We start from the raw sequence: 24174 nt of genomic DNA, 5'->3' as shown, positions 1-24174 counted from the left end.
CTCTCTTTGACTGGACCCCAGGAGTTCAGGCCAGTGCTTGAGTGTGGATCTCTGAATCTGCTTCCATCAGTTTGGATGAAAGTTCTATGATGACAATTTGGGTAGTCTCCAATCAGATCACAGGAGAAGGCCAGTTCAGGCACCCTCTCCACTATTGTTAGGAGTTTTAGTTGGGGTCATCTTTATGGATTCCTAGGAATTTCCCTAGCACCAGATTTCTCCCTAACTCCATAATATCTCCCTCTATCAATATATCTCTTTCTTGCTCTCCCTCTCTGTACCTCCCCCAATTTGACCATCCCGCTCCCTCATGTTCTCATACCCCATCCTCTCCCCTTTTTCCCCCACCCACCCCCAGTTTACCCAGGAGATTTTATCTATTTCCTCTTCCTAAGGTGATTCATGCATGTCCCTCTTAATAAGGGTCCTCCTTATTACTTGGCTTCTCTTGGGCTGTGTATTATAGCCTGGTTATTCTTTCTTTTATATCTAATGTCCACTTATGAGTGAGTATATACCATGTTTGTCTTTCTTGATCTGGGTTACCTCACTCCAGATGGTTGTTTTCTTGTTCCATACATTTGCCTGCAAATTTCATGATGTCATTGTTTTTTACAGCTGAGTAATACTCCATTATGTAAATGTGCATTCTCTTTATCCATTATTTGGTTGAGGGGCATCTAGGTTGTTTGCAGGTTCTGACTTTTATGAATAATGCTACTATGAAAATAACTGAGCAAGTGGCCTTGTAATATGATTGAGTTTCCTTTGGGTATATGCCCAAGAGTAGTATTGCTGCATCTTGAGTAGATTTATTCCCAGTTTTCTGAGAAACTGTCTTACTGATTTCCAAAGTGGCTGTACAAGTTTACACTCCCACCAGCAGTAGAGGAGTGTTCCCCTTACTCCACATCCTCTCTAACATAACCTGTCATAAGTTTTTTGATCTTAGCCATTCTGACAGGTGTAAGATGGTATCTCAGAGTCATTTTGAGTTGCATAAAATACTGGCATGATGGAGGAAGGTCATTTGTCAATAAACAAACTGCCTTGGCCCATTTGATAGGCTACCCCTTAGGTGGGTGGAGTAAACAGAATAGAATGCTGGGAGGAAGAGGAAGTGAGCTCAGATGCAGGGCAGCTCCTCTGAGAGACAGACGCCATGCTCTCCTCTCCAGAGCAGACACGATGAAGCTCTGACCCAGGATGGACGTAGGCTAGAATCTTCCCGGTAAGCGCACCTTGGGGTGCTACATACATGAACAGAAATGGGCCAAGCAGTGTTTAAAAGAATAGAGTTTGTGTGTCGTTATTTTGGGGCATAAGCTAGCCAGGCAACCATGAGCCGGGCTGTGGGAAGAGGCCCGCAGCTCCCTACTACACTGGCAAATGGAATCCAATAACCCATCAAAAAAAATCATCCACATTGATCAGGTAAGATTAATCCCAGAGATGCAGGCATGGTTCAACATACGAAAATCTGTATATAAAAAAAATGGAAAGAAGAAATCAATATGATTATCTCATTAGATGCTGAAAAAGCCTTTGACAAAATCCAACACCCCTTCATGATAAAGGTCTTGGAGATATCAGGGATACAGGGAACATACCTAAACATAATAAAGGATATATACAGCAAACCAACACCAAACTAAATGGAGAGAAACTCAAAGTGATTCTACTAAAATCAGGGACAAGACAAGCCTGTCTACTCTCTCCATATCTGTTCAATATAGTACTCAAAGTTCTAGCTAGAGCAATAAGACAACAAAAGATTAAGGGAATACACAATAGAATGGAAGAAGTCAAACTTTCGCTATTGGCAGATGATATGGTAATATACATAAGTGACCCCAAAAATTCTACCAGGGAACTCCTACAGCTGATAAATACCTTCAGTAATGTGGCTAGATACAAAATTAAGTAAAAAAAAAATTAATAGCCTTCCTATATATAAATGATAAACAGGCTGAGAAAGAAATCGGAAAAACATCACCCTTTTTAATAGCCACAAATAATGTAAGATATCTTGGGGTAACTCTAATCAAATAAGTGAAAGACCTGTACAACAAGAACTTTAAGTATTTGAAGAAAGAAACTAAAGAAGATATCAGAAAATTGGAAGATCTCCCATGCTCTTGAATTGGTAAGATCAACATAGTAAAAATGACAATCTACAGTTTCAATGCAATCACCATTAAAATCCAAACACAATTCTTCACAAACCTCTAAAGAACAATACTCAACTTCATATGGAAAACAAAAAGCCCAGGATGACTAAAACAATCCTGTACAATAAATACAATAAAAGATCTTCTGGAGGCCACATCATTCCTGACTTCAAGCTCTACTATAGAGCTATAGTAATGAAAACAGCTTGGTATTGGCATAAAAACAGACACATGGACCAATGTAACAAATAGAAATCTGTGACATAGGTCCACACACCTATGAACTCGTGATTTTTGACAAAGAAGCCAGAATTGTACAATGGAAAAAAAGAAAGCATCTTCAACGAATGATGCTGGCTTAACTGGATGTCAACATGTAGAAGAATGCAAATAGATCCATATCGACTGCCATGCACAAAACACAAGTCCAAGTGGACCAAAGACCTCAACGTAAATCCGGTTACACTGAACCTGATAGAAGAGAAAGTGGGAAGTAGACTTGAATGCATAGGCACAGGAGACCGCTTCCTAAGTATAACATCAGCAATACAGACACTGAGAGCAACCATTAATAAATGGGACCTCCTGAAACTGAGTAGCTTCTGTAAGGCAAAGGACATGGTCAATAAGACAAAATGGCAGCCTACAGAATAGATAAAGATCTTCACTAACCCCACATCTGACAGAGGACTACTCTCTAGAAATAATTCAAGAAACTAGACATCAAAATACCAAATAATCCAATTTAAAAATGGGGAACAGGTCTAAACAGAGAATTCTCAACAACAAAAAAATTCAAATGATAGGAAGACATTTAAGGAAATGCTCAACATCCTTAGTCATCAGGGAAGTGCAACTCATTCTACTTTCTTATACACCCTAGGACTACCTGCAGAGAGGTAACATCACCCCCAATGGACAGGCCCCTGCCACATCAATCACTGATTAAGAGAATGACCTACAGACCAGAATGGTAGAAACACAGTCCATATTGAGGGTCCTCTTCTAAAATGACTCCAGCTTGTGTCGAGTCGACATAAAAGCAGCTAATACAGTTTTCATCGATAAAGGGCCAGTACTTGCAGGAGGAAAGTAAAGAACGGTGGAGGGAGGAGGACATATGCAAAAACTGGATTGGATTTGAAGAGTACTGACACCTGGCACACATAATTTTTTTTTTTAAAAAAAGTCATATACTGTCTTATGTATTGAATTCTGTAGAGTCTGACCTGAGGTCCCAGAGTTCATCCCAGCAAGCCACACAAAGGAGACTGCCTTCTTTGTATTTACATTAGTACACCCTGAAGAAAAATGGTACTTCTAAAATCCAGAAGCTGTCAGCTATGGGAAAAGAATATAGGAGTAGCATGAGAACAAACCTGATTTACATAACATTTTACCGTTTTTCTTTCTTTTTTTAGGCAAATGAAACATTTGTTTCCCAAACCACATTTACAGCTTCTGGACAATGAGATTAGTATTTCAGCCAGTATTACCACAACAGCCATTTATTGTTGGTTTTGTTTTGTTTTGTTTTTTCTTTAACCAGCATAAAGCTCTTGCAGAATCCATTGGGTTTTAAGAGACATCAATGAAGCAGTGTTTGTTTGGCCTGTGACCAGTTCACTTCTGTCCCCTAGAGACAAAATTTCTCAAAGTCTTCAATAAAGAAATGTGTAAATGGAGACTGCACTTTTGTTTCCCTGTCACCCAGACCCCAATAAATACACAGAAACTATATTAACTACAACACTGTTTAACCAATGGCTTAGGCATAGTCCTAGCTAGATCTTACACCTTAAATTAACCCATTTCTATTCATCTGTGTATTGCCACGAGGCTGTGGCTTACCGATGCAACATGTTACTCCTTTGGCAAGCTACATGGAGTCTCTCCAACTCTACCTACTCTCTCTGTCTCTGGATTTCCCACCTGGCTTTTCTTTGCTAAGCCATTGGCCAAAACAACTTTATTCATTAACCAATAAAGACAACATATATACAGAAGGACATCCCACATCATCTCCCATTTTCTGTCTAAATAAAATGGAAAGTTTTAACTCTAACATAGTAAAATTACATAAAACAATTATCAAGCAAGAATTATAATTACAATATTTAGTCTATTTGTATCTGACAAAATTAAAGAAAATATTCTATCATATATTTTATATTTGTGAATCTAAAATTTTACATCTAATTTATCTCTTATCATAACTAAGGAGAACTATAACTATCTGTCTTCAACTCCATCAAAGACCCCAGAAGGCTATAATGTTACCCAAGTAAACGGGAAGTGCATTGTAATCAAATTCCAAAATTATAGAATTAACAGAGACATCTCACTGCCTGGACAGACACCCAGATTTCTTCTGTAACATTGGAGCATCCATCTTCAGCCTACAGACCCATAGTATCCAGCAGACTTCTCCATGAAGCAGGAAATTTGGAAGACTGTTTTGCCTATATTAGCTGTTTGTCAGTCACTTTCTTCTGTGTCCTGCAGAATGTCTAGTAGACTCTTTCATGAAGCAGGAACCCTGAAGGACTCTCTTACTTTCTTTTAGCAAGTTCTTGTATAGTTTATACAACATGACAAGCAGCCCAAGCAAGAGCAATCTGTTACCCAAATGACTAGGTTTGTCACATTGGAGGAAAATTCCATAATGAGTTTCTTCAATGCCCATCAACCTCTCTGAAGTAATTGGTGCTACCAGAAGCACACATGTCTCACTGTTGAGGAAAGTCTAAGTATCTAAGTTCTGAAAACATTTTAGATGCTGTATTTTATAGGTCTTTGAAGTCTTTGAAGGTTATCTATCTAACTGAAATATATCTATGTATAACCAAACAGCCTACCTAACATGACTAAAAGTTTGACTATTATAGATTACTATCTATTAATCTGTATTTCTTTATTATATATTATATTTTTAAATGAGCTGTATAAATATAACACCTTAAACAAGAGTAGAAATATACATATAACAGAATTGACCTTAAATTTAAATCAGTAAACCAAAGTATTCATTTCTATATTATATCCCCCCTTTTTTAAAAGAAATTGACTGTAACCAGTAACCACTTATAATCAACCCCCTTTAAATGAAAACAAACATTTAGAAGGGCATACCACATCAGAGATGCCTCATATGGAGGAGGAGTGAGTGCTTGATCAGGAAAGCACACCATGGACTTTAGAAAGAACAGACCAGGGTCAAGGCCCCATTCTTCTATGAAATAACTGTGAAATCTGGGTCTGTTGCTTGAAATCTCTGAAATTTGATTCCTTAATCTGTAAAACTTATATGAAATGGGTGAACCAAGGATATTGTCTAAATTGAAAACCCCAGTAGGCATTTTACTTTTAATCCTTTTTCTGTATTGTTACTTTCTTGTTATTGTTACAAACTGCCTTTGTAGATACAACCCTTGTAAGGGAAAAAGAAATAAAAACTCAAGGATGAGCAGAACACTTGCTCTGTTCCCTTGGTCATGTGATTAAGTAGGTTTTTATGGGTGAGATAAACAACTAATCATATAGATAAAGACCATTAATTTTATATCACAAAATTCTTTTTCCTCTAGATTTATGACTGTATTCTTTTTTTTTTTTTTTTTTTTTTTTTTTTGGTTTTTTTCGAGACAGGGTTTCTCTGTGGTTTTGGAGCCTGTCCTGGAACTAGCTCTGTAGACCAGGCTGGTCTCGAACTCACAGAGATCCGCCTGCCTCTGCCTCCCAAGTGCTGGGATTAAAGGCGTGCGCCACCACCGCCCGGCTTATGACTGTATTCTTAAAGATCAAATTGTCTAGATAAAACACTTCTAGGTGATCAAAGGGTTTCTTTAAAAAAACACCTTCATTCATGAATAGTGCTTATTTTAAACATTATGATGAAAACAGTATAATCTTGTTGAAAAATATGAAAATTGGTAAAGACTAAAAGTGTCTAACATTAACCCAAAATGGGTCATTCATATTTTTCTATACTATTTGAAAGAACCAGAAAATTTTATCTCTGGTGAGTTAACTTTAAAATGTAGTGATCAAACATACAAATTACATTCTGTCTAAAGACCCAATAATTTTATAATAAGTAAATACAATAATCTGCTAAAGGACAAGAATGGGAAAGAAAATGAGGTAAATACTTCATTTAATCTGGAGAGCAGATAATTGAAATGTAGCTAAATGTTAAAATTTAAACTAGCAGGAAGAATGCCAGAAGAAAATATGTGCCACCAAACCCTAAAAGGCTTGAAAATGAGTGTTGCAAACAATCTCAGAAAATAAGAATAGAAGGCAGGCCCAGTGCCCATGCCTGTAATTCCAGCTCTCAGAAGGCTGAGGCAGGAGGATTGAGAATTTGAGTCTATTGTGAGCTATCGTGGAAGAAAGAGAAGAAATGGTGAGAATAGGAGGGAGATATAAAAAGATATGAATATAAAAGGTCATGTGGTGACCTGCAAAGAGTAGGACTGGGGCTGTAGAGATGCTTCGGTGGTTAAGGATACCTGCACTGCTCTTGTAGAAGATCCAGATTTGACTCCGGGCACTCACACTGGATGGCTTCCAACTGTGTGTAACTCCAGTGCCGGAAGTTAGATTGTCTGAAAGTCTGAATAAAGGCCAGTTTAGGAGCTAGAGAGATGACTTCAATGGCTAAGAGTGCTTACTACTCTTGAAGAGGATCCAGATTTAGTTCCCAGAACTCACATGGGAGCTCACAACCACCTGTAACTACAGTCCCAGAGGATTCCACACTATCTTCTGGCTTCTTTGGGCACCAGAATATACTCAATGCACATAACTTTTATATAAAATTTTTTTTTCAAGACAAGGTCTCTCAGTAGCTTTAGAGCCTGTCCTGGAACTAGCTCTTGTAGACCAGGCTTCCCTCAAACTCACAGAGATCCACCTGCCTCTGCCTCCCAAGTGCTGGGATTAAAGGCGTGTGCCACCACCGCCCAGTCTATAAAAATATTTTAAAGAGGTGGTTTTAGATGTCTTGTATGCCTGAGGTCTCACCTGCTTTGAGTATATCCAAGTATTTGTCCCTCTCCAGCCCTCACACAAAAAAATTGAACCAATTATTCAGGACCTGGAAACTTAACCAGCCATACAGAAATATGAATGACTCACTAAAAACCTTCTCCCTGATCAGTGACACTTGGACTTGAAACCTCTGCCTTTTGGGCACCATGTTACACACTTGAGGTTTGAAGAATACAAAATTATGTATAGTGAAACTGAATAACCCAAGAAAATAGACTTAAAAATATTAATAGTTGATGTCTTCCACTGGGGGGGGGGGACTGGGTCTCTCCCTAATCAGTCATATTGAAGCTTGTCAGACAAATCGTGTAACACAGTTTTTTTTCCTTTTTATTAAAAATTTCCACCTCCTCCCATTTCCCTCCCCCTCCCCCCAATCCCCCTTCCCCTCCCTCTCCAGTCCAAAGAGCAGTCAGGGTTCCCTGCCCTGTGGGAAGTCCAAGGTCCTCCCTCCTCCATCCAGGTCTAGGAAGGTGAGCATCCAAACAGACTAGGCTCCCACCAAAGCCTGGATCCAGTCTATATATGCTAAATGATTTACCTGGACATTAATCTTTAGTATGTTTAAAAAGCAAGACAAAAGAGAAAACTCTCAAGATTACTATGTTTAAGGAAAGTCTCCAATATAAAATATATAGAGAGAACTCAGAAGAAGCAGAGGTCATGTAAGATATGAAGGAAAAATCTTTTTAAAAATGAATTCTTCTTTAAAACATGCAGTTTCACAGAATTAAAATAAAATTAGTTAAATGAAAATCATCATGGAGGAGCAAGCGCTGGCCTCCCAAGAACGAGAGCTTGAGTTTGCACCATCAACATCACATAAAAAGGCAGGTGCAGCGCATATGCCTTTAATCTTACGAGTGGCAAGATGGCATCAGAGACAGGCAAAACCTTGGAAGCTTACATCCAATGAGAGACCCTGTCTCCAAAGAAAGGAGAAGAAAGGGTTTGAGGATCCACACAGTGTGACCCTGTGTGTTAGAAAAAGAACTTTTTTCCATTTTATAATAAGAAATGCAAATTTTTTCCTAATAGAAATATTTAAATTAGGGATTTTTAAGATCCATTCTAATGTGAAACAGTGTATAAATGTATAAACTTTAGTTCATACAAAACTTTAATGTAGTTAATTTAGTACTAGCTCCATGCCTAAGCATTTTATGTTCATTAGCTAATTTAGCCTCTCAGAAACCTATAATGTAGACATGTCATTATCCCGGTTTTATAGATGAAAAGTTAGAATTTAGAAAAAAAAAAAATGTCCCCAATGTCACCTGACCAATAAAGGCAAAATATTGTGAGGAGCGACGGGCCGCATTACTGCCGCACGGCTCCTGGCCACTAGCTAGCTTATGCCCCGAAATAATTACACGGAAACTGTATTCTTTTAAACACTGCTTGGCCCATTAGCTCTAGCCTCTTATTGGCTAGCTCTTACATATTGATCTAACCCATTTCTAATATTCTGTGTAGCACCATGAGCTGGCTTACCAGGAAAGATCTTAACCTGCGTCTGTGTCGGGTGGGAGAATCATGGCGACTGCCTGACTCGGCTTATTTCTCCCAGCATTTTATTCTGTCTACTCCGCCTACCTAATTTTCTGTTCTATCAAAGGCCAAGCAGTTTCTTTATTAATTAACCAATGAAGCAACAGATAGAAAGATGACCCTCCTCCATCATTTCCCCTTTTTTTCCTATTTTTTTTATTCTTTTTTAATTAAAATTTCCACCTCCTCCCTGTTTCCCATTTCCCTCCCCCTCCTCCTACATATTGCCCCCTCCCCCCACTTCCCTCCCCCTATCCCCACTCCTCTTCTCCTCCCCCCACTCCATTCCCCCTCCCTCTTGATACTGAAGAGCAGTCCAAATTCCCTGCCCTGCGGGAAGACCAAGGTCCTCCCACTTCTATCTAGGTCCAGGAAGGTGAGCATCCAAACAGGCTAAGCTCCCACAAAGCCAGTTCAGTGGAACTGATCTATTGGGAGCCCACCAAGGCCAGCTGGACTGGGACTGAATAAGCATGGGTTGAAACTGGACTCTGTGAACATGGCGGACAATGAAGGCTGATGAGAAGCCAAGGACAATGGCACTAGGTTTTGATCCTAATACATTTCCCCTTTTTTCTGTTTAAACAAAAAAAGAAACCTTTCATTTTAACATAGCAAAACAGTTATAAAGCAAGACTTACAGTTATAATATTTATATCTATTTTTTATCATAACTGAGGAAAACTATAACTATTTATTAATTTTTAATTTCATCAAAGACTCCAGAAGGATATAATATTACCTAAGCAAACAAAAAATCCAAAACTCTAGAAATGACAGAGATAACTCGCTGCCTGGACAATCACCCAAAGTTCCTCTGTACTGTTGAGGCATTCATCTTTAGTCCAAAACTGGGATTTGAACTGGTCACCTCAGAGCCCACACACTTGAATGTCTCATTGCCTCGAGTAAATTTTCAGAAATTGTTTATGATTCTAAAAATGTTCCAGATCGTGTCTGTCTTGTTTTCATGGCCTCACTGAGGCACACTCACTGTTTTTCATTTCCAGGTTCACGTTCCAGATGAAAATAATGCTGTTTTGGGAAGAAATACAAATAAACAAGTTTTTGAAGGATTGACAACTGGACTTCTCAGAGCTGGTGCTGTGGTTTTTAGCTGTCTGATTGCCAACCGACCAGATGGAAACAGCCGGCCAGCTACACCAAAAATACCAGCACAGGAAATGAAAAACAAACCCTCACAAGGTGATGCTTTTAACAGTCGAGTTCAAGACCTTATCAGGTAAAATTGCTACATTTCTTTTTTAAAAAAAAATTGTTTTGCTTAAAAATATTATAATAATTTGAACTTAGGAATTTCGATGCAGTTGTAGTTCTTGCAGCTCTATCCATAAATTCTTGGTAGAGTCTGTACTGTCATGTATAGAAAGAAGGCAAAGCAAATAGAGCTCAGCTGCCGCTCTCAAATGTGCCAGATCCCACAGCTCTCAATAGCAGTGTTCTGCTCAGAAGCGTCTGAGCACCCCTTCAATCCCACATGCATTCAGACTTAATAGAACAAGAGGTACCGTTTATGGAGCTCTTCTTACGGGAAGATGCTGGAGTCTTTGCAGCCCTCGAAGAATACAGCTTCTAATTTAGGCTAGATGAGGAAATTGTTCAAGGAGGTTAAGTGCTTAGAGCACGGTTATGTAATGAGTTAGAGAGTAGGGAGGAGAGTGGAGACCGGAGCTCACATCTAGACTCGGCAGCGGTGCACTTCACTCCACACAGATGTGGCCTTTCTGACACCTGTTCGGGGCCTGCCCTGCTTCCTGCAAAGGGCTCCTTTGCTCCAGGGAAATTTACTCTTACTTTAGCATCTGAACTTTTTTCCCCTTGTGAATCTTGAATCAGGTAGAATGTTTAATTTCCCAGCAGGGTTCCATCTGGTGTTAATCAGTTACTGCTCCACCAGTCAGCAGGCCTTCTGTGGTCTGCATTGGTCTTTGGATGCCAAATCCCTGCAATTTGTTGCTCTCTGAAACTTATGGTAGGTTAATAGAGAAAGAAAATGCCCTCCTCCACATTTGTTTCTTTCACAGCTCTTAATTCCCAGACTTCTTGTCCTAAAAAAAACAACTTTTTAAGAGTTGTTTCATTCAGCATGTCCCTTACTCTTGATTACTTCCTTCACTTACCCTTCCTTCTGCCTGCCCACTTTCCTGAGTCTGTTTATTGCCAGAGAGCACCAGGCGCTTTGGGTCCACAGCCGTTAATCTTAGAACACTTGACTTTTACCCTCCCTGCCCTTTCTCTCAGTTGCTTGATCCCATTCAATTTCCTCGTGTCCTTTTGGTCACTGTAGGACTTAGCTGTCCCTGCTGCTGAATGTCATTGTGTCCCAGCATTCTCCATTAGGCTGTGCTGTGATGCAGCAGCCCTGCATTCCTATCAGCCAGACAGTTGAGTCACACCCCTTGTCTGTGATGAGGCAGAAGGCCCAGCCTAATGCTTCAGTGCAATTACAGTCCCCCTTCTAGGAAGAACGCTTTTTCACATGTATAACTTTAGTTGCAAATCCTTCCTAAAGGAAAAAGGGATCGTGAGGGGAAAGTAGCAGTGTTCTTTTATCAAAGCAGATAACTGGTATGGCTTTTAAAAAATGTTTGACAAGCTCAGTACTCGAGAGTAAACCCTGACATAGGTCTCTTTCTTTTCACCTGGCACAGAACAGGCATGAATGTATCTTTTTCAGTGTTTAAATGTTCTATTATTTTTAAATACATTAATGTGCACAAAAACAATATTGTAGATACTGTATTCTAACAGTTGGTAACTATTTTTCTCTCTAAATCTTAGATTTTGGGTTTTTTTTTCTTTTTATGAAGAAAACAAATGCCACAGCTAGAACTACATCCTCACTTTCATCCCTTTTGTTCCATTTGCTCTCCTCTGAAACCTACATCATTGTGTTGGAGCTAACATACATCATTTCCATGCCTGTTCTGTGTGTCTGTATGAGCATGTTAAATATAATAAACTATATATTCTACTTTAAAGTTTTATGTAAATACTCATAGTATGTTGGGGGAGGCTTCCCAGACCCAAAATAATCACACAGAAATCTGTATTAATTGTGATACTGTTTAGCCAATAGCTTAAGCATATTTCTGGCTAACTCTTATATCTTAAATTAACCCATTTCTATTGATCTGTGTATCCCCATGAAGCTATGGCTTATGGCCAAGGTTCCGTGCATCTTTCTCCAGTGGCTACATGGCTTCTCACTGGCTCTGCCACATTTCTCCCAGCATTCAGTTTAGTTTTCCCCACCCAGTTCTACTCTGCCCTGTCACAAGCCAAGGAAGCTTCTTTATTCATTAACCAATAAAAGCAACACATGTACAGAAGGACCTCCCACACCAATAGTATTTTGACAATTATTTGATGCAATTAAATTCAATATGTTCTAATGTTGATAATTTTACCTGTTCTGCTCTATGAATAAGTCCATAATATTTATTTACCCATTTCCGTAGGAAAATAATTCCTCCTTTGACTATTCACTAAACAAATGGAGCCTTAAACTTCACAGACATGTTATATATTTGTATGAGTTTGAAGGCCATGTGCTTACAGGAGGAATTTATGGGTGATAAGATAAATGGATATTCATCTTTACCAGATAATACCACACTGCTTTCTATAGTAACTGTATAATTTTCTATTTCTATCATCAAAACCTTAGAGTTCTCATTTCCCATATCCTTGCTTTTGTGATTGCCATAGGTATCAAAATGGTAAGTAATTATTATCTTCATTTATATTGTACTTTCCATTTGTGAGGCGGAGCATTGCTCATCAGCATTCTGTCAATTCAGAATTTGATTGTATAAAACAGAAACTACTGTAACAAATTGAAATTGAAAGGATTTAATATAGGAAATTAGACACCTACAAATTTATCTATGCTGGATCTCCAGGACCTCCCAAAACAATAATGTAAAACTGCAGGACTATTATATCCAACTTAAATTGAACCAGAGACCTTAACTAGTGCCCGAAACTCTGAAAGTACTAGAGGAAAATAGAGGAAAACGCCAAAGGCAACAGTTTACTCAGTAGTGTTCCAAACGCAGGAAACCTACAAGAGGAGACTCCTTGGATCACCGTTGACTGAGTTTTCTGTCCTGCCCGATTCCTGCAGTCATATAGCCCCAAAGAAATCACACAGAGGTCTATATTTGTTATAAACTAATTGGCCCAGTAACTCAGGCTTCATATTAACTAATTCTTATAACTTACATTAGCCCATAATTCTTGTCTGAGTTAGCCACGTGGCTTGGTACCTTTTTTGGCGAGGCAGTCACATCTTTCTTCCTCTGAGGCTGGGTCACAACTGCAGAATGCACTTCCCTCTTCCCAGAATTCTTGTTGCCCCCCTTCTACTTCCTGCCTGGCCAATCAGCATTTATTTAAAATATAAGTGACAGGGTACAGACCATTGTCCCACAGCAGACCACAAAACAAAAGCATATGAGGCGGGGGAGGGGGGATAATTGAAAGAAGAAGATAAGAAATTGTGAGGTGGTTAGTGAGACCAGAATGCTCTGTGTGTGTGTATGTGTGTGTGTGTGTGTGTGTGTAATTATCAAAGAATAAATTAATTTTTCAAAGTATATCTGGAAAGCATCATTTTGTCTTCTAAACCCCTATGTTGTGGCAAATTTGGTTCCCTAATCCTTAAAAAAGTACTATTTGATAGGACTGTAGCCAGGTGGTGGTGGCACATGCCTTTAATCACAGCACTCTAGAGGCAGAAGCAAGTGGATCTCTATGAGTTCAAGGCCAGCCTGGTCTAGAGAACAGGTTCTAGGACAGCCAAGGCTACACAGAGAAACCCTGTTTGAAGTGGGGAAAAAGACAGTAAGCTCATTTCAAATGGTTTCACCTGTCATCAGATTCTTCAGAACAGGGAAGTGATTAGAGAATAGCCGATTATCTCATGCCAAATCCTAGACTATTGGTTCACAAGCTGCTTTATTCAAAACTATATTCTGTCTGCATGGTGAGGGATACAAACCTGGATGTGGTAAGATTTATCATGGAAAATGAAGACATTGTCACCTGTGCAGATTGAGACATACTGTTCTCTCTCACTAGCTATGTGGTGAACATGGGTCTGATTGACAGACTGCATGGCTGCTTCCTCTCAGTGCAAGGCCCAGTGGATGAGAATCCCAAGATGGCCACATTTCTGCAACACGCCACAGGATTCTTACGTGGGATGTGTACCCTATGCTTTGCTGTGACTGGAAGGTAAGACTCGCATGTTGGAGCATCTCTTAAGCTTTGCCTATCTTTGAATTTCACTGCTGTGCGTTACTTACTCAGCTCATCCCCTCTTTCCCTTGTCATTGGTTTTCTACATTGAGACATGGGTTGTATTTTTCATAGGGTGGGATACATATTCCTGTCAAAGTCTGCTTTCTCACTGGTGTCATGAACTTGACTGTCTAAAGACGTGAATCATCCACTTCCTCTTCTGCTGAGATCCAGAGGTGTCAGATGCTTCTCTGGCAGTCGGTTAGTCTGCGGCAAATCATATACCAAGCCAGATCAGGCCATTGGCCCAGAACAGCACAGTTCACCAGCAAGAAATCTTGCTGCCTTCACCTCCTTTTAGTTAATCTCCTAAACTTTATTTTCTCTACTTTTCCTTCCAACAAAGTACCGAAGCAAAAGAGCCATCCAACAACAGTAGCTCCCTGGAGGCACTTGTAACTCATGGCTGCAACCAAAGCAACATGCCAGAAACTACTGTGGACTTGAGCACTGCCCTGTAAGGTGTCCTCAGAAATGATCATTCCCAGGCCAATAGGGTGGTTCAGGAGTTAAAACCCACACAAGCCTGATGGTCTGACTTTGATCCCCCAATCAGGGTCGAAAGAGAGAACTGACTCCCAAACTTGTTTTCTGACTTCCACGTGTGCTTTGTTGCATGCATGTGCTTATGACACACACATACATAAAATTAATTAATTAAAAAGTCACAGTTCTCCAGAAAGGGCAGGGAATCTCCTGAGTGTGAGTCATCCACAATAGTGACTTGGTGTTTTGATAGGAATATGATACATCCCTGAAGCATAGTAAAGACATTCAGTAAGTAGTTTACTTAAAATTAAACTCTAAACAGTGCTTAATTGTATTTCAGATTTTCTTTCACTGTATATTTTAAAGGTTTTTCATAAAGAAAACAAGTTATTTGAAGTTTATAAAATCTAGCCTCTTAAAGAAACCTGCCCCACCATGGTATACATGGAATGTAAGTGTGCACTGTGTTTTGTGAGAAAAGCATTTCTTCTAAAATGAACATTGGTTTAGTCCTTTGCAAATGCGATCCCTAAACCCACCTAATCTTCCTTACTCTGACCCAGTCCCTCACCTCTGTGACATTCATAGGAAGATTAAAACTGTCTGAGACTTCAGGAAAGCAAAGATAGCCTGTGTTGAGTGTCTCACATAGTTACTTTCTATCCAGGAATGTAGACAAAGCCCCCCTTTCTGAGAATAGAATCAGGAAATAGTTGCTACAACACTGGGAAGAGTCTGGGGCAGGAACAGCTCTGTCTGCGCATTGACACCAGTTTCAGGCACCACTCTGCGCACTTAGTTCTTACCTGCTGTTCTCTCAGACAACAAACCCCTTCAGGTCCTGACTCTTATCTGCAATGCACAGTATTGCAAACTTGCCAACATTTTGTCTATGTTGCCTGTGCTCACTTTGAATTTAAATGACCATCACCAAGGTAAGTATATGCGGTTGGTGTATAATTTGTGGTCTTTACCCTGTGTTACACAATTTCAGTCTGTGGCACTTGAAAGAAATCTAAAGGTCTTACCATCTCATTTCAGTAGGAAAAGAACTGAGCCAAACTGAATTGAATTATGTTGTAATAGGAGTAGCGGGGCTGCGTCCCCGGCACCCGGCCGCCCGCATGGCTAGCTTATGCCCAGAAATAATTACACGGAAACTGTATTCTTTTAATCACTGCCTGGCCCATTAGTTTCAGCCTCTTATTGGCTAGCTCTTACATATTGATCTAACCCATTTCTAATATTCTGTGTAGTACCACGAGCTGGCTTACCAGGAAAGATCTTAACCTGCGTCTGTCTGGAGTGGGAGAATCATGGCGACTCCTGACTCAGCTTCTTTCTCCCAGCATTCTGTTTGTTTACTCCACCCACCTAAGGGCTGGCCTATAAATGGGCCAAGGCAGTTTCTTTATTAAATGAAAGTAACTCCTCCATCAGAATTAGGACTCAAGGTTTTAACCTGGGTGCCTCCATCTCTACACTTGATGTAATATTATTCAGAAGGTTAACACATATATTAACATGTGCAGTTAGACATACAAACTAATCACTGCAGTAATAGAGACTGTACATAGAGGGAAAGAAAGCACCCCAAGAGAAAGTTAAACACTTCTGTAGGCTGAAGTCTGGGGATTTTGTTGAGACTAAGTCTTACTTTGTTGCCACTCTGGCCTGGAGCTCCTTATATAGCTCAGGCTGACCTCAAATTCATAGAGATTGGTCTACTTCTGCCTCCCCAATGCTAAGATTAAAAGACGTAGCCCACCTCACCCTGTCAGTAGGCTGACTCTTCAAGTGTGCCGGACAAGTAGAAGGAAAATGCACTGTAGTATATGGTAAAGCAGACAGAATTGCTGCCTTTAACCTGCCTGACAGTCCTATTTCTCCACCTAAGGATGTTCTCTGCCAAAGATGAGGGGAACTAACACACACAGGAGTGAGCTCGAACAGGAAGCTAGTGAGTGATACTCCAGCTTTCCTGTCCCTCAGTGGAACGATTCTGAGATATTTTCACTATGGTCTCACAAGGTTCCCGGCAATAGCATATTCATCCATAATTTCTTGTTCAGCTTTTTCACCTGCCCTACCTTCTCACCCACACACAAGAATGTATTTATACCCATATCCTTGTTTAAAGATCTGCTTTGGGAGCAGCCCAAGCCAAAATACATGGATATTTAAAACTATGTAGTGTTTTGTGTTCGTTTTGATGTCCTTGTGACTATGGAGAGTAAGGGGCCATTGATTGAGCTCCTTAAATGTTAGCTCTTATGAGGCTCAAAGGAAAACAGGGGCTTACTGCCACTGGCTTGTTTGGACAGGATCAAATTTCTATTCCAGAAGGAGCACTCCTAAAAAATGTAGAGATGGATGCAGCCAAAGGATTAGCAAAGAGACTTTATCATGGTTCACATGAATAATATTGAGTGCCTATAGACCCAGTGAAAATAGGAGCAAATATATTAAGAGGAGGTAGAATAAATAAGATAGCAAAGGGCTTCATGATATGGGAGATGAGATAAAGAATCTAGGTGAACCCCCAGGCTTCTGACTTGCAATTGTTGAGCAGTAAATGTTACAGTCTCCAAATTAGGGAAGATTAAGTAGTTTGATAAGTGATTTGCTCTTTCTAAGAGTAAAAATTCTTAATTCTCTCAATATAATTTCTTTTTCCAATTTTAATTGCTTAGCAAATTTCTATTAACAGGACTTATTGCAAAAGTAGATTATTCTGGAAGTAAAAATAAGTCCATGTGGTTCTGTGATATGATTTTCCTAGGAAATTCTAGTAGAGTTTACATAAGCTACTATTCTCAAAGTCGAAAAAATAATCCCTAACTAGTCTTGTCCTTCTTCAGTCTCCATTTCCTGAGAACCACAGCCAGTGCAGGGAGTAGTCTGTCACTCAGGTGCAGGGAGCAGTCTGTCACTCAGGTGCAGGGAGCAGTCTGTCACTCAGGTGCTGGGAGCAGTCTGTCACTCGGGTGTGTTCACATTTAATGTTTACAGGTCGTCTGTGCTCTTCTCCTGTCTTCATAGATGGTTTATTTCTAAAGACGAACTACAGCAGCCCGTCCAAGCATTTTGTTACATACATTAGAATTTCTATGCTACCTTACAGCCCTGTCTCAAGAAGTAGGAGCTGTGGCTTTGCTTTATTATAATAATTCACATAACCTGTTTTGGCTGCAAGAGACTAGCTAGATCCAGAATGTCAAGGAAAGCTTGTCCTTAAAGCTCTTTTGTGAGTAGCCAGAGTAAAAGACAAAGAAGAGCCTCGAGGCCTTTAAGAATCGCCTCTCAGACTGGCAGAGTCTGAGATAATTAAGCAGACTAATTGATAGCACAGGCTTTGAGTAAACACGCTGCAGTCTGCCAGCAGCCTAGCCTTTGTAAGGGAGATTGAGCAGGTCCACTTTTGGAGTCCTCTCCTATTGTGCCCTTAATCTTCTAATTTTTACCTAGCTGTTCTGAAAGACAGTTAGGGTGTCAGAATCGGTGCTGTTAATCTGTGCTTCATTGTGGGGGAGGAAAGAGTGAACCCACGATTTCTATACCAGACTTGGTTTTGAACAATGAATGTGTATTTACTTAAGTAAAAGTGAAAATGTGATAAAAGAATTGGCTTAGTTTAGAATTACTACAGAATTTTAAATTAAAATTGTTCACAAACTACAATTCTTACTCAAACAAAACTGAGCCATTTGTAATAGGATTTTCAGAAATGCTTATTTCTGGCCTTTATGGCTATCAGTTTTCCATTCTTGGTCTTACAGGAAGTAAAAAAAAAAAAGGATAGTTTTAGGTCTCAGGGTGGCACCCAAATCCATAACCAGCTGGGCTCAGCCTCCTTTAAGGTGTGGACTCCTCAGCAGAACTAAGAGTGTTTGTAAATGACAGTCAGTCCTGGATCGTACTTACTCTGCAGTGACTTACTATCTTCATAACTGTACCTACAGTTATGCAGTAGAGGCAACAGAGGACCAAGAAGCAGCAGATCGATAATAACAAACAATCATATATATTAATGTTATAACCCTTGCAAAACTTTCGCTTCTGAGGAAAGAGAAGTAAGACATGACTGATAATGATTGGCTAGAGAAGACACCTGAATTTAAAAATCATTTTATAAAAAGGAATTTTGTTGTTACATGTATATATGTTTTCCATTTTCATATCCAAACTGCACTAACAAAATACGTTGTAGCCAAAGTCTGAAAGCCTATGTCATAAAAAGATCAGAATGATTTATAATTTAGCCCATTAATTATGTGGATATAAATGAATACTTCTCAAGTGTTTAAGGATGCTTCTAAACCATTTGTTCAAACAAAGGTAAACTTTTAATTCTGCCTCCCTACCTATCCATTCATTCATTGAACAAATATTTATGTAGCACTTGTTCCATGCCAGGTTCTATGCTAGACTTGGGAAAAAGCAGAAATGACTCAGGACTCTTATTCTGTCCTCAAAGACCTAGTAAGTTAAGAGGAAAAAGAAGAAACATATACAAATATCCATGATAAAAGATAGTGAGAAAGAAGTTAGAATGTAATACATACAAGTACTTAGCAGGCTGTCTGGCACATGTAAATGTTTAATAAATGTTGGCCACTATCATCACCATTGTCAGTAGATTTCAGAAGATGGAAAGGTCACTCTGAGTTTATAAGGGCTAGATATTTTCTGGAGTACCTAAAAATTAGTCCAGTACCAAAAAACTGGTAATAATAAGAGTTGGTAATAAGGTAATAATAACCATATAGAGTTGAGGTAAAGATAGACAAAAAATAACATAACCAAAGACATAAAAGCAGAAAAACATGAGTAAAAAATACAGTTAGCTGAACTTTGACATGTTTGGTGGTGATTGTAATGCTTCCCAGATGATGGCAAGGCTAAAGTGTAAAAATATAAATTATTTTCTAGTATGTTGTGGGGACAATAGTGTCATTAATAGCCTTTGAGCAGAAACATGGCCTGTTAAAAAACAAATTTTGAAGCATTAACAAGTACCATATGAATGATGTATTTGAGAGAAGAAAGTACGTGTGGCCATTAATAGTATCTAAAGCAAAAGACAAATGGGAAAAGAAGTGTGTGTGTGTGTGTGTGTGTGTGTGTGTGTGTGTGTGTGTGTGTGTGTGTACTTACTAGCCTTTGAGGATCCACCTCCAGACTTATCATGATTGACCATTTCTCTGCATACCCCAGGTAATCTATTACCATATTCTATTGATTGAAAAGAACCTTAAAATCACCCAATCTTGCAATAAGGTTTGAATCTTTTTAATGATCTACCGTTTTCTATGTGGGTATATCTAATGGCATGGGGCTTAGTACTTACTGCAGGGCCAGTTCTACCACTGTTGGATTTCTGCAGCTTACAGAGCGTCCCCTCACACCAGGCTGCTGCCTATGGTAATCCTGCTTATTCCTTGCTAACATACAGAATGAGCTGGTCCTGCCTTTCTCCCTGAATGTCTGTGACCTCACATTTCCTTGATTTTCTTCTCCCTATTCCAGTTGGCTGCTGTGGTAGTGTAGCAGATTACCCCAAAGTCTCACAGAGTTTGTAGGTGAGGGTTTCTGTCAAGGTACAGAGAAGGATGAGTGATCCTTATTGCACAGTGCCTAGGCCCTTGGGAGACTTGAAAACTAGAGGCGTTCTGAGTTCTTACATGTCTGTCAGAGAAGGCTTCTCTGGGGTAATGAAATTGTATCTTCAAAGGAGCCAGCCATGGGAAAAATCCAAGGGAAGAATATTCTAGTTGAAAAGAATGGTAAGGTTCTGCCTGGTTTTCTGTATTCCAGAAACAAAACTGGTGGGTGCTGAATTAGATCAGGAAGAAAGTGATAGGAGAGGAAGTCCAGCCCAGGAAATGAGGAAAGACTCACAAAGAAATCTGAGTTTTGCCAGGCTTGGTGGCACACACCTTTAGTCCCAGCACTTGGGAGGCAGAGGCAGGTGGCTCTCTATGAGTTTGAGGCCAGCCTAGTCTATAGAGCAAGTTCTAGAATAACCAGGGATACACAGAGGAACCTGACCTAGAAAAACCAAAAAAAGAAAAAGAAAAAACAGGAAACTTGAGTTCTATTCTAAGCTTGATGGAAACCAATTGGAGGTGTTTAAACAGAATGACTTGTAAAGAAAAAAAAAATTCATACCCTATGAAGTATGGATTAAAAAAGCAAGAATGGGAGACAGAAAGGTCTGTGAGGAATGGCTGTAGTGATCATAGTTCCATTGGGGCAGTTTTCTTCCCCAGTTACTCATCCTTTACTAAGCAAGGCAGAAGAGGCTATGGCAGATTCTCTGTGGCCCAGTTGAAGATCAGAAGGGTCAGACTAGCCAAAACTAGGACCCTTTTCTGTTTTCAGAACAAAAATTGAAACTATGGAGGTCCAAGTGTCTCAGATGAGAGCCATTGTTGTACCACATCCCTGTTGTGCACTTCCAAGATCTGGGGCTAGTACCAGTCAGTCACCCTGAGCTGCCTTCTCTTCCTGGAAGCTTCTCCTTTCCCTTCCAGTCACCTTGTTTTCCCAAGATTGTACTGGGTCTCCTCCACTTCCTGGGCTTAGCCAGAGACCAACCACCATCTAAAGAAACTCAAAACCCCCAGCAAGGACTCTACACCAGAAAGCCCAAAGCTGGCATCTGACACTAAACACAGTGTAGTGTGTGTGTTAAAAATATATGAAGATGGTGCACTGTGGGCCTTAGGTCTGAGTGTGATCTGCAATTTGTGAAAGGTCAGGAAGCACCCCTCTGCCCTGCACCCCTGAGGGAACGCAAACTGTGGCAATGTCTTTAGTACAACCTCCAGGACTCTAAAATGCTACATTTATGTTGTTTGCTGCCAATAGGCTATGACAGTTTGTTCTAACAGCAAGAGGTAGTTGACAGACCCACCATTACTGGACTGCAGCCTCCTCCAGTTTAAGGGCCAGGTCTTCCTTGCCTTTTGGTTCATTGTATTGGAGCACAGGCACTTTGGCTTTTGAGCGGAGTACCCAAGAGAGCATCATTGATTTTGTGCTCACGCAAAGCCTGGTAAATGATGATGTCACTAGATGAGTATTGCCTGTCTTGGAATATCCCATTATCTAAGAACCCAAAGCTGGAATTCTGCTGAGAAATAATTCACTTCTTGTTCAGTGAAGTTCTCATCCATCACCAAGGCAGGCACAGCCTTAATTCACTCCACACCAACACTGTGCACGGTTTCAGTACTGAAATTGAAGTTCCACAAGATGCCTCAGAGATTCTAGAAGTAACAGATGAATGAAGCAAAATCCCAGATGCTATGAGAGTAATCTAGATGGTCCTCAGCCCTACAGAAGGGAAGCATGGATACTGTAAGTCAGGAAGATGAACACAGACAAACTAGGAACAAATGGGAGGGAAGGAGCTGCAGAGTCTGGAATTGCACCTCTCTACTGCTGGTTTAGGCTGGTTGAGGCCAGTGATGTAATGGATGGCTTATGATTCACACCTATGCAAACTGATGCTTTTTTGCCTAATTCTACACTCCTGTAAAGCAGTGTTGGGACTGGCATCGTGGCGCACGCCATTAATTCCAGCACTCAGGAGGCAGAGGCAAGTAGATCTCTGTGAGTTTGAGGCCAGCCTTGTCTACAAAGTGAGTTACAGGACAACCAGGGCTGTTAAACAGAGAAACCCTGTCTTGAAAAAAAAAAAAGAGCTAGATTTCAGGTGGTATATGCTATATGGCAGTAATGATAGCCCAGTTATACTTACTCAAATCTAGTTTTAGTGAATTCAAATAAATATTTCACTAAAATTTCTAGTACTGGAATCCAAGTAAAAATACCTTAAAATATGGTTAAAAACAATTGAAGAGTCTTAAAATTTTAAAGTTTGCTATGCAAAACTTCACGTCTAATTTTTAATATCTTTCACGCATTTTTAAAATATTTTTATTAATTTTTGAAATTTACATACAATGTATTTTATCATATTTATCCCTACTCCAACTCTCAGCTCCTCCCCATTCATCCCCACTTTCCTCGCCTCCCACAACTTTGTGTCCTTTTTTCTCTTAATAACACTTTTTTAAGAAAAATTCTATAATGCATTCATGATATGCATAAAGCCTTTTACTATAAACATGTGGGATTAAAGAGATTATAACTAAGAGTTAAGACTCAACAGGAGCCAGGCATCTACTGACAGCTAATGATCTGTATTTCAGGCTAAATCAGAAGTAAACATTGACCCAGAGAGATGGCTCAGCAGGGAAAGAGCTTGCCCAATCCTGAGGACCTGAGCCTGGTCCCTGGGACTCACATGGTAGAAGAAGAAAACAGACTCCCACAAGCTGCCCTCTGACCTCCACGCATGCGCTGTAGTGCACATGCACACACAAATAAATAGACTGATGAATTTAAAAAAATTAAAGTAAATAAAAGGCCCTCACAGCCTTTTTATATTTCATGAGATCACTTTAAGAGAAATATACTTTTCCTCAAAGCAATATTATATGCATTTTGAACCATTTCCACATCTCACTCCCTGAATGCTTGGTTGATTTTCATCAGCCAACACTTTCATTTCCTTAGGAGAATATTTCCAAAGACTGTGTTGTTTTATTAGCTGTAAGGTCAGTTCTTTTCCCCATGAAGCTGCAGGAGAAACACTGCTGGTGACCTTCTCTTTAAGCTTTCTGTTTGAGTTTTGATTTTTTTGTTTGTTTGTTTGTTTGTTTGGCTGGTTGGTTGGTTGGTTACTTTTTGCATTTATTCTTTGGAAGAAAAAAATAGAGAATTCATGTCATTCAGTAATTGCTAAGAAAGGTTATGACAATGTTCTTATCAATGAAACTGTATTTTTTTGCATTTATTCTTTGGAAGAAAAAATAGAGAATTCATGAGTTTTAGTAATTGCTAAGAAAGGTTATGACAGTGTTCTTAGCAATAAAGCTGTATTCCTGAATATTTGTGTTAGAATATGCTAATAATCTACTGAAAGCAGCAGGCTCAGTAAGGGGAAGTCAGCATTCAGATTCAGAGTCATCAAACTCTGATTACCAGCAATAGTGTCACACTCCTCAGGTTCTTAAACCAATTAAGAATTAGTGGCACTCGGCAAGAAGAGGCAGGAGGATCTCTGCGTTCCAGGCCAGCCTGGTCTACAGAATGAGTTCCAGGACAGCCAGGGCTACACAGAGAAATCCTGTCTCAAAACAAACGACAACAACAACAAAAAAAAAATTAGTTTTAGGGAGAACTGCTTTCTGATTTAGCCTGTTTGAACAAGCAGTTAACTAATCCCAACACAAGTCTCTTTTCAGACCCTATATAATAACTGCAAACAAATTAATCTTTTCTCGTGTCTGTAGTTAGGGTCTGACTCCTAGTTCTTTTGACTTCAATGGCAGGAAGCTAGCACCAACTGATACTCAATTAAAAAGTTTGTAAAAACTGTTCCAAATGTGCCTATAATCAAAGTCCTTTTTAAAACTTTAATCTTTATATAGTAACATACTATAAAAAGACCCCCTTATGTCACAAAGGTGTATTATATTTAACAATATTCAGTGAATTGCAAATT

General features: G+C 39.6%; 1 protein-coding gene across 2 annotated transcripts in view; it reads left to right on the top strand.

Annotated features, from left to right (window-relative positions):
* The window catches only part of Scaper (S-phase cyclin A associated protein in the ER), a 372041-nt gene that overhangs the window by 307729 nt on the left and 40138 nt on the right, over nt 1-24174 (top strand). For both annotated transcript variants that reach the window (XM_057767374.1, XM_057767371.1), the window contains exons 26-27: nt 9788-10020; nt 13884-14039. In XM_057767374.1, coding sequence (XP_057623357.1) covers nt 9788-10020; nt 13884-14039 — 389 coding nt within the window. The remainder of the gene's footprint in view (nt 1-9787; nt 10021-13883; nt 14040-24174) is intronic.

This window comes from Chionomys nivalis, chromosome 4 (genome assembly GCF_950005125.1).
Source record: "Chionomys nivalis chromosome 4, mChiNiv1.1, whole genome shotgun sequence".
Classification (NCBI taxonomy): domain Eukaryota; kingdom Metazoa; phylum Chordata; class Mammalia; order Rodentia; family Cricetidae; genus Chionomys; species Chionomys nivalis.
This window is presented reverse-complemented; position numbering and strand designations above follow the sequence as displayed.